Source organism: Populus alba, chromosome 19 (assembly GCF_005239225.2).
Source record: "Populus alba chromosome 19, ASM523922v2, whole genome shotgun sequence".
NCBI lineage: Eukaryota > Viridiplantae > Streptophyta > Magnoliopsida > Malpighiales > Salicaceae > Populus > Populus alba.
This window is the reverse complement of record NC_133302.1, coordinates 14978711-14990783: the sequence shown is the minus strand read 5'-3', so window position 1 is coordinate 14990783 and position 12073 is coordinate 14978711. Positions and strand designations below refer to the sequence as shown.

Genomic DNA, 12073 nt, shown 5'->3' with positions numbered 1-12073 from the left:
TACTATCACTCTATATTACTACATCATTTTTATTTAAGATACTTGAAGGGTATGATAGAATAGTTTAAATGTTTTTTTATAAAAATAAAATTATAATCTGTTCCGTAGATTGATAGGAACTTCAGAAAAATGGATTGATAGGAACTTCATTTTTCTGTTCCAGTACTGATCTATATAGTCTTCTCAATTTCTTCTTCGAAGTTTGGCCCTACATCAAGATCTACTATCCCTCTATATATACATGTCATAGTCCGCATGAAAGAGTGTTGGGTATATCAGCTTAGATTGCAGACAAAAACCAATAACACTAAATATTGAAATGATAAAATGATTTTTTTTTTCACAACTCGATGAATAAAAAGAACAAACATACAGCAAGAGACTAAGTTACAATGTGATTAATTTATTGGGTCCATACATGATAATAATATAACTAAGCAAACCAATAACACATAAATATAGTTCAAGTTATGTCATTCTTTTAGAGTGCTCTAAATTAGAAAATCAGATATAACAATGAAAAAGGGAAGAAAATATGTATGATAACAAATTAATTATTTTAGAATACTTTAAGAATAATTTATTTTTATCATTGTAGCAGACAATCCCGATATTCGTATTAACTCCAGCTTTCCCTCGTCAAATTACTCTTAACAACAATCTAAGTCTGTACAATATACACCCACAAGTGTGTCTCACGCTCAATTAAAATATCTTCCATTGAATACATTGAATTGCTAGAAAAAACTTTCGAGATTAAAGTTTCTTTCATGGAATTCTTTGCTTTTTGTCACCCTTTATTCACTTTTCAGCCTGACCATCTAAAGCTTTCACAAGTGTGAAAGCAAACTCAACGTAAGACCAGAGATGCGTATACGCTTGCTGCTGCTCGTGTTTCATGATAAAAATTAAACCTCGAGGAAGTGCAGTAGGAACTTCGTGGATTCTTACTCGTAATTTCAGTGTGGCAGATGCTCTCTTTCTAACTTTTGAAGAAATATTGGATGGATATTATTCACGAGACCATCCTTGACCTAACAACCATCTAGCTGTGAGGTGACTCTTAACTGAATTAATTAAGTTTGTTGCTATCAAATTTTTAATCCATATTTTGATAAATTTTTAAAAATAAAAAATAAAAAATTAAAGATTTACATGTGGTGATAATCTGAACATCAAGTGTAATTTAAATATAGAAAACATTTATAGAAAATTAAATAAAAAATTACAATGTTTTGATAAAAAAAACTAAATAAAATATGCAATTTAAATAAAACATTTGACCCATATTTTGATAAATTTTCAAATTTCTTTTTATAAAAAATAGAAAACATTTATATAAAAAAAATTATTTAGGATACTTCAAGTGTAATTTAAATATTTTTTATAATAAATAAAAAAATATATAAAAATTAATTAGTGTTTCTATTTAAGATACTTGAAGGGTAGTTTAATTTTATTTTTTATTTTATATAAAAAATAGAAAAACTTTATAAAAGAAATTATTTTGGTTAGGATAGTTTAAATGTTTTTTTTATAAAAATAAAATTATAAAAAAATTAATTAGACATGGCCACCAAACCCAATGCTTTTGGGTTATGCTTGGCCGCCTGACCCAAGTGTCTTGGGTCTGCATTGTCTGCCAAACCTAATAGCTTATAAAAAATAAAAAAATAATAAAAATAAAAACAAACTGTTATTGGAGAGAATCTTTGTTAACAAAATGTTGTTATATTTTAGTTTTTTTGATTTTGTGGTCAAAACTATGTTTAGGTATGTTTTAAAAAATATATTTAATATAAAAAAATAATTAAATTAATATTTTTTTAGTTTTATTAAAATAAAACAATATTCAAAAAATATTATTTTTATATTTTAAAAAAAAAACAAGAACTTAAAGTAAGAAGTAGCTTGGTAAAATTTCTCCCTTGTTAAGGGAAGGTCCTATTGGAGTCATAGCCCTCATACCAATGGCTTGGAAACTAGCCATTGTTGAAGTCATAGGATATTTGCATCAACTCCAGCTTTCCCTCATCAAATTACTCTAAACAGCATTAATATAAGTCTGTACTTCAGAAAAATGGATTAATAGGAACTTAACTAGGCTCATTGAAGGATCATATTTTTTTATTATTAGGATAGTTTAAGGATAATTTAAATTTTTTTATAAAAAAATAAAAAAATATATAAAAAAAATATTAAGGATACTTTAAGTGTAATTTAAATATTTTTTATAAGAAATAAAAAAATTATAAAAAAAAATTAATTAGCATTTCTGTTTTAGATATTTGAAGGGTAGTTTAAATATATTTTTTTATATAAAAAATAGAAAAACTTTATAAAAAGAAATTATTTAGGATGTGATTGTTTTTTATATAAAAAAATTATAACAAAATTAATTAGGTATGGTCGTCAAATCCAATGCTCTTGGGTTTTGCTTGGCCGCCAGACCCAAATCTCTTTGGTCTGGCTTAACTGCCAGACTTAAAAGCCTATAAAAAATAAAAATAAATTAAAAACACAAACCGCTTTCTCCCCCGCCTATTACTTTTTCTTTATTGGAAAGAATCTTTGTTAATAAAGGGTTGTCATTTTTAGTTTGTTTGTTTTTTGATCAAAATTGTGTTTAAATATGTTTTAAAATATATTTAATATAAAAAATATTAAATTAATATTGTTTTAGTATGGTTAATAATAAAAAATATTAAAAAAAACATTTATTTTAATATATTTTTAAATAAAAAATACTTTTAAAAAACAAAAACATGCACTTCAAGCAATACCTACCAACGTAAAATGTCTCCCTTGTTAAGGGAAGGTCCTATTGGAGTCGTTGTTGAAGTATGGTTAATAGTAGATATTCGCATCAACTCCAGCTTTCCCTCGTCCAATTACTCTTAACAACAATCTAAGTCTGTACAAGATCCGACAGAACTTCTGAAAAATGGATTGATAAGAACTAGACCAGCCTCATTGAAGGACCATATATATATTTTTTATTATTGTTAATGTAAGTGTTCAGACTAGATTGTGTATATCTCAACAAATCTTACGGGTCCTGAAATTAACAACCATGTAAGTATTCAGTAATCCTAAGATTTGTAAGACTCAAAATAATAATTTCTAAAAAACAAATCTAGAATTAATTTAGCTATACCCCTAAAATTACTGGCAATACTTTGTTTGACTTGTTCCGTGGTTGTTAGGGGTACTGATCCATAGTCTTCTCAGTCTCCTCGTCGAAGCTGGCCCTCCATTATGGAAATTTGGTGAGTCTCTCACTCTCACATACACTTTTCCGGGAAGGGAGGAGAAATTATTGATGAACTGGAAATTACAAAGCGATACACCCACGAGTGTGTCTCGCGTCAATTACAATATCTTCCATTGAATACATTGAAGTGATCAAATTGCTAGAAAAAAACTTTCGAGATTAAAGTTTCTTTCATAGAATTCTTTGCTTTTTATCACCCTTTATTCACTTTTCTGCCTGCTTGTCAAAAGTGAGAAGACTTGACATTGTAGAGACCTTTATCCATTCATAGTATACACATTAGAGGCAGTGTGCATGTGAACGTAGGACTTTCCAGTTAATGTCACATACTATGATATGGAAAGGGGAAAGAAAGTTGAGATAATTCTTGATCCTGACCATCTAAAGCTTTCACAAGTGTGAAAGCAAACTCAACGAAGACCAGAGATGCGTATATGCTTGCAGCTGCTCGTGTTTCATGATACAAATTCGTAGTATACACGAGGCAGTGTGCATGTGAACGTAGGACTTTCCAGAGGGATTGAAAATAATAATAAATTTATTTCTTTAAATTTTATACACTATCAGTAGCCTAGTTAATTTCAACTTAATTGGAGAAGAGATGTAATAATCAATTATTTTTTAAATAAAAACAATTCCAATCATGATTATTATTTATTTTATTTGAGATAATTTATGAATTTTTTTTTAATTTAATTATCATTCAATTTTTTAATTTGTAAAATTTGTTTTTTATTAGTTTAATAAACTTTTAAAAAATAAACATTAATAAGTTATTTTCTAGCTCATTTTCCATGACATAATCAGATACTGAAAAGTGTTTTCCAACTTATTTTTCATTACACTACCAAATATCAAAAAATAATTCATTTTTCAGAAATTTACTTTTCCAGAATTCACTTAAAACAAAAAAAATTATTTTCCAGAATAGTAGAGAAAAAACAAAAGTGAGAAGACTTGACATTGTAGAGACCTTTATCCATTCATAGCATACACGAGGCAGTGTGCATGTGAAGGTAGGACTTTCCAGTTAATGTCGCAAACTATGATATGGAAAGGGGAAAGAAAGTTGAGATGGAATTTTATCAGAAATTAGTAAGCCGTGTCAAGCACGAGAGCAATCATAGTTTTATTGAACAATTCAATTCACTTATTCAGTAGCTTTATTACTTATTCCTTACGAGCGATATGTTTTAAATTTTTAAATCAGAATATTCTTTTGAATCGTTATATATATTTATTTAAGACTAAAATTCTCTAATGTGTCGCTACAATGAGAAAGGGAAAATTTGATCCTTTTCTCCATTTCATGGTCTTTTTCAATTTTTTTATTTTCTTTATATGAAATAGTAAAAGGGAAAATTTAATGAGAAAACAGAGGATATCCTCTTAAAGCCAGGGTGAGTATTTAATTCATTTTACAGAGGGATTGAAAATAATAATAAATTTATTTATTTATATTTATGCACTATCACTAGCCTAGTTAATTTCAACTTAATTAGAGAAGAGATGTAATAATCAATTATTTTTTAAACAAAAACAATTCCAATCATGTTTTCCTACCTATAAATAATACCTCTCCATGGAAGAGCCGAATCTATCATAGCAAACCATATCCTATGTCTCTTGAAAAACACACCATGACGGCGTCCTTACTAAACAAACCATTCTTCTCCTTCTTTCTCCACATCCTGTTTTTGCTCCTTCACATATTCAGCTTTTCTTCCTTCTTTGCTTTAGCTACACACACTCCCTCCACAATTTCACCATTTGGTAATAATAACACAGAAGCTGAGGCTCTTCTCAAGTGGAAAGCCAGTCTTGACAACCAGAGCCAATCTCTCCTTTCTTCTTGGGTCGGCATCAGCCCATGCATTAACTGGATTGGAATCACCTGTGACAATTCTGGAAGCGTCACCAACTTGACACTTGAAAGTTTTGGTTTGAGAGGTACGCTTTATGATTTAAACTTCTCATCCTTCCCCAATCTTTTTTGGCTTGACCTTGGTGATAATTCTCTTTCTGGAACCATTCCACATGAAATTGGAAAATTAAGAAACTTATCTTTCCTAGCTCTTTCTATTAACAAACTCTCTGGTCCCATCCCTTCTTCTATTGGAAACTTGACAGGCCTATCCAAACTCTATCTTTGGATTAACAAACTCTCTGGTTCCATCCCTTTTTCTATTGGAAACATGACCATGCTCACTGTTTTAGCACTATATCAAAATAATCTCACTGGTTCCATCCCTTCTTCTATTGGAAACTTAACAAGCCTATCCGAACTCTATCTTTGGAGTAACAAACTCTCTGGTTCCATTCCTCAAGAAATTGGGTTGCTAGAGTCTCTCAATAAACTTGACTTGTCAAATAATACTTTAACTAGTAGAATCCCTTATTCCATTGGAAAATTAAGAAATTTATCTTCCCTTTACCTTTTGAAAAACCAACTCTCTGGTTCCATCCCTTTTTCTATTAGAAACATGACCATGCTTATTGTTTTAGACCTATCTCAAAATAATCTCACTGGGATCATCCCTTCTTTTATTGGAAACTTGACAATGCTCACTGCACTTAATCTATATCATAATAATTTATCTGGATGTGTTCCTTCAGAAATAGGACAACTTAAATCGCTTGAGATCTTGCAATTACTTGACAACAAATTTCACGGCCCTTTGCCCTCAGAGATGAACAATCTCACCCATTTGAATTTTTTGACTTTGGGTATCAACGAATTCACGGGTCATTTGCCACTAGATTTATGCCATGGAGGAGTATTGGAACACTTTATCGCTGCCTACAACTACTTCTCAGGTTCAATCTCGAAAAGCTTGAAAAACTGTACTCGTTTATACCGAGTAAGACTTGATTGGAATCAATTAACAGGAAATATTTCTGAGGTTTTCGGTGTCTATCCACATCTGGATTATATTGATTTGAGTTACAATAATTTTTATGGTGAGCTTTCTTCCAAATGGGGAGATTGTCGTAACATGACAAGCCTAAAAATCTCAAACAATAATGTTTCTGGTGAGATACCACCAGAGCTTGGGAAGGCTACTCAATTGCACTTGATAGATCTGTCATCAAATCACTTAAAAGGAGCCATCCCAAAAGATTTAGGGGGTTTGAAGTTGTTGTACGAGCTTCTCCTTAACAACAACCATCTTTCAGGTGTCATTCCCTTAGATATTAAGATGCTTTCCAATCTTCAAATCCTTAATTTAGCATCTAATAATCTGAGTGGATTGATTCCAAAACAACTTGGGGAATGCTCGAATTTATTGTTGCTGAACCTCAGCGGTAATAAATTTAGAGAAAGCATTCCAAGTGGGATAGGCTTTCTACTTTCTCTTCGAGATCTTGATCTTAGCTGCAATTTCCTGACTCGAGAGATACCGAGGCAACTTGGGCAACTGCAAATGTTGGAAACTCTGAATGTCTCTCACAACATGCTTTGTGGACGGATTCCGAGCACTTTCAAAGACATGTTAAGCTTAACAACTGTGGATATCTCATCCAATAAGCTACAAGGCCCCATTCCCGATATCAAAGCCTTCCACAACGCTTCATTTGAGGCATTAAGGGATAATATGGGTATATGTGGCAATGCCAGTGGTCTAAAGCCGTGCAATCTTCCAAGAAGCAGCAAAATTGTTAAGAGAAAGAGCAACAAGCTTGTGCTTTTGATTGTACTCCCTCTTTTAGGAAGCTTGCTTTTAGTGTTTGTTGTGATTGGAGCTTTATCCATTCTCTGCAATAGAGCTAGGAAGAGAAACGCTGAGCCAGAAAATGAACAAGATCGAAACATATTCACGATATTGGGCCATGATGGGAAGAAGTTGTATGAGAATATCGTTGAAGCTACAGAGGAATTCAACTCCAACTACTGCATTGGCGAAGGAGGATATGGAACTGTTTATAAAGCAGCGATGCCAACAGAACAGGTGGTTGCTGTGAAGAAACTTCACCGGTCACAAACAGAAAAGTTGTCCGATTTTAAAGCTTTTGAAAGGGAAGTTTGCGTGTTGGCAAATATTCGACATCGAAATATTGTGAAAATGTATGGATTTTGCTCACATGCAAAGCATTCTTTTTTGGTTTACGAGTTCATTGAAAGAGGAAGCTTGAGAAAGATTATAACCAGTGAGGAACAAGCAATTGAGTTCGATTGGATGAAAAGGTTGAACGTTGTGAAAGGGGTGGGTGGAGCTTTATCCTATCTACACCATTCTTGCTCTCCTCCGATCATTCATCGAGACATTACCAGCAATAATATCCTTCTGGACTTGGAATATGAAGCACACGTCTCCGACTTTGGCACAGCTAGACTGTTGATGCCTGACTCATCCAATTGGACCTCATTTGCAGGTACTTTTGGATATACTGCTCCAGGTGCGTAGCTTTATTTCAACATTAAGTTACTAATGTGTAGTAGTGAAGATAATATATAGTGTTTTTTTAGCTTTTATTATAAAGTCTTTTCTTTCAACTATTTGATAAAAAAACCATGTATAATCAATTTTATTTTTTGGCAGAGCTAGCTTACACAATGAAAGTGACTGAAAAATGCGATGTCTATAGCTTCGGAGTGGTAACAATGGAGGTGATGACAGGAAGGCACCCAGGCGATCTCATTTCAGCACTCTTATCACCAGGATCTTCGTCGTCATCATCGATGCCACCGATTGCTCAACATGCACTATTGAAGGATGTGTTAGACCAACGCATCTCGCTTCCTAAAAAAGGAGCAGCAGAGGGCGTTGTACACATGATGAAAATTGCACTTGCATGCTTGCATCCCAATCCCCAATCCCGGCCTACAATGGAAAAAATTTCTTTCGAGCTTACAACCAAGTGGCCTCCACTGCCTATGGCATTTTGCACAATAAGTTTGGGAGATCTCTTAATCTCATAGTGCTTAGCTACTTCTTTTCAATTATCAATTGGAACAATAAATTTTTGTAATATGAATTTCATCATCAAACTTTTTTCTTTCAAATTATGCGTTAGAATTTGTTTTTCTTTGCATGAAGGGTTTGAGAATATTTTGATTTTAAATTGAAGATCAATACACTACGGAATGAAATTTTAAGTTATCGCTGAAACAATTAAAAGAACAAAGAAAATAATCAACTGTAAGAAGGTAGCAGCAGTTGAATTTCCATCATTTCATTAGAAAATTCAAACCCATAGAATTGGTTGGTGAAACTTTCATTGTGGAATCTTGTAGATAAAATTGCCCTCATTCCCAAAGAACATGATAGCAGCAAGACCCACTCTACCAACCAATGAATTTCCAACTTGATGTTGCATTTTCTAATGATTAGTTTTTTGCCGACTGAAGCTACACAGAGCTAATTTTGATATATATTTGCCCTCATTCCCAATACAAGGAGACATAGACTATCGATAAGGGCTACCATTCAACCATGATGGGCAGGATTGAAGCTTCAATAATACCATTCAATGTATTTTTTATATAAAAAAAAATACATTGAATAAAAGTTGAAAAATAAATAAAATAATATAAAATCAAATAAAATATAAAATAAATTAATTAAATTAATATAAAAAATAAAAATATTTTTTAATAAAAAATAAAAAAATTATAAAAAAACTAATTAGCATTTCCATTTAGAATACTTCAAGGGTAGTTTAAACGTATAAAAAAATTAATTAGAATTTCTATTTAGAATACTGCAAAGAAAATTTAAATTTTTTTATATAAAAATAAAAATAATAATTAGCATTTTTGTTTGGAATAAAAATATTATAAAAAAAATAGTCTTGTATTGCCACCGGACCCTCATTGCTATTAAATTCAGAGGGCTTAAAATATCTTTTATATTCTTAAATTTTTTTAAAAAAAATTAATACTAACCGATTATATAATGCAAAATAATCAACCGTAAGAAGGTAGCAGCAAGACCCACTCTACCATCCAATGAATTTCCATCATTTCATTACAAAATTCAAACCCATAGAACATGATAACAGTCTATTGGTTGGTGAAACTTTCACTGTGGAATCTTGTACATCCATGTACTAAATTTGGAGTAAAGAAAGTATATATAGAGAGGGCCCATGTGTCCAAATTTGCCTGTCTGTGACCTATTTTGGACGGAATGTAGAATCAACAAATGAAAAACATAAACCAACTCATCATATTATATATATATATATTTTTAAATGATATTAGTTTGAGTTATATAAATTTTAGAGTAATTAAATGCTTGAATTGTTATTAATTTTAAAATTTATAAGATTAGTCAAGATATACAAGTTGATCCAATCACCCTAATTAATCTAAAAAAAACAAATGAAAAACATAGACAGCTGACTGCTCCGTGCCCATTAATATTCAGAGCTAATTGTGATGTATATTTGCTCTCATTCCCAATACAAGGAGACATAGACTATCGATAAAGGCTACCATTCAACCATGATGAGCAGGATATCGAAGCTTCAATAATACCATTCAATGTATTTTTTTTAAAAAAAAACATTGAATAAAAGTAGAAAAATAAATCAAATAATATAAAATCAAATCAAATATAAAATAAATAAATTAAATTAATATAAAAAATAAATTCAAATACATTAAATCTAAAATAGAGGCAGCACTTGAAAAAGTAAAAGGAGGCTAGTTGTCGACGGGACCCAAGAAAAAAATAATCAGAATTTTTGTTTAGAATATTTGAAGGATAGTCTAAATGTTTTTTTATAAAAAATAAAAACCATTTATAAAAAAAATATATTTAGAATTTCTATTTAGGATACTTCAAGGATAGTTTAATTTTTTATTATAAAAAATAAAAAACATTTATAGAAAAACTTGTTTAGGATACTTCAAGTCTAGTTTAAATATATTTTTAAAAATAATTAGCATTTCTGTTTAGGATATTTGAAGGGTAGTTAAATTATTTTTTTAATAAAAAGTAGAAAAAATTTATAAAAAAAGTTATTTATAATATTTCAAGGATAGTTTTAATATTTTTTAAATAAAAAAATTAATTAGAATTTCTGTAAAAAAAAAACATTTATAAAAAAATTAATTAGCATTTCAATTTAAGATACTTGAATGGTAGTTTAAATATTTTTTTATAACAAATAAAAATAATTATAAAAACAATTAATTAGGATTTCTGTTTCGGATACTTAAAGGATAATTTAAATATTTTTTATAAAAATAAAAAATATTTATAAAAAAATTAATTAGCATTTCTATTTAAGATACTTTAAAAATATTTTAAATTTTTTTCTATAAAAAATAAATTAAAAAATTAAAAAAATTTAACTAGCATTTTGGCTTAGGATACTTTAATGGTAGTTTAAATGTTTTTTTTATAAGAAATAAAAATATTTATAAAAACATTAATTAGGATTTCTATTTACCACTATAGTATGACAAAAACTCTGACAGAGTTGCTTAACAAAGCCATTATTAGAGGCACTAAACAGCTACTCACTGGAGTTATGTCTTATGGTAGCAAGATCTTCTAGTTTTTGGATGTAAAAGAGAAGAACAGAGAACAAGTTGAAGAACAGAGAGATTAGAGAAAACAAGTCTTTTATTTAAGAGGCTTATCCTTCGAGGTCTATCCTCCTAAGGTTCTGCTCTTTTAATATTACACACAGCCTCTATTTATACTATGTTGAGGCTTCTTGCTTACATCATGCATTACATAAGAAAGTACTGAAGCACACTTAATAATACACCCCTATAATACAAACGACAAACCATACAAACGACAAACTAGTACTAATATCAACCGACAATAGGTTCATGATCTGGAGAGAGATTCTGATCTGATAGGGTATCCTGATCACGAATAGCTTGGACTTGTAGGGCTAACACATACTCATCATCAGCAAGCATTTCCATCTCATGTGGTTCCAACAACTTTGGTATGCCCAGAATTATCTGCTTGAGTTTTTTGTTTTTGTATTGCATTTGCAAGTCATGGAGATGAGCAGTGTATTTAGGGTCATAGAAGTCATAATCAATTTCTTCATCAGGGTCTGTTCCTTTGGGCCACACTTCATCCGGAATAATGTTGTTTTTGAGGCACACAGTTTTTTGCAAGGTTCTGAGTTCTGGGAGGTTATCCAAGGGGTTTTCATACAAGGAATATGTATGGGTTTTGTAGAGTTCAGCTTGTGGAAAACTCATGACCAGATTATCTGCAGAAGCTTTGAAGGGCCTGTGGAATGTGAAAATAGAAAATAAATGAGCAAAAGCTTGCTTAACAGACTTGTTGCAACGCAGACTGCGATGTACTTCAATCCAACAGGTTTGTGGTTGTGAGAACTTGGATTTCTCCTGTTCAAGAAGGGAGGTCCATTGGGTTGGGTTGTGGAACCAAGTGAGGAATTTAAGGGTGTAGTACCAAGAGTCCGCTGGCCATGAAGTCTTGAGGAACCGAGAGAGAAAATAGTCAGTAGGAAACTCTACAGCAATATGATAGAGGTGGCAGAGATACCACAAGAAAAAGTAGAGTTCTTTGGGAAACAAGCCAGAGGGTTTGAAAGTGAAAAGGTGGATGAAAGGGTACTTTTGATGGATGCCTAGGCTTTGGAAACAAAGGGAAGTCATATCATAATGAAGGAGGAGGTGGTCTTAGAGGCTAAATAATTTGTCTTTGGCCTGCAGGTTAAGGGTGTGGTTAAGGACCATGTCTTGAGCAAGAGGGGGTAAATCATCTGTAGGGAAGTCTTGTTCAGGCGGAGGTGGATTGGAAGAGGAGGCCATAAGGATCAGTGGAAGGAGTAAGGTTTGTGATTTAGGTGGTC

At 31.3% G+C, this 12073-nt stretch overlaps 1 protein-coding gene across 1 annotated transcript; it reads left to right on the top strand.

Moving 5' to 3' along the window:
• Positions 1-4889: 4889 nt before the first annotated feature.
• Positions 4890-8272, top strand: LOC118035977 (uncharacterized). The gene is made up of 2 exons (XM_035041649.2): positions 4890-7672; positions 7816-8272. Exons 1-2 carry the CDS (start codon positions 4894-4896, stop codon positions 8193-8195), a joined length of 3159 nt encoding a protein of 1052 aa, XP_034897540.1. The 5' UTR covers positions 4890-4893; the 3' UTR covers positions 8196-8272.
• The last annotated feature ends 3801 nt before the right edge of the window (positions 8273-12073 follow it).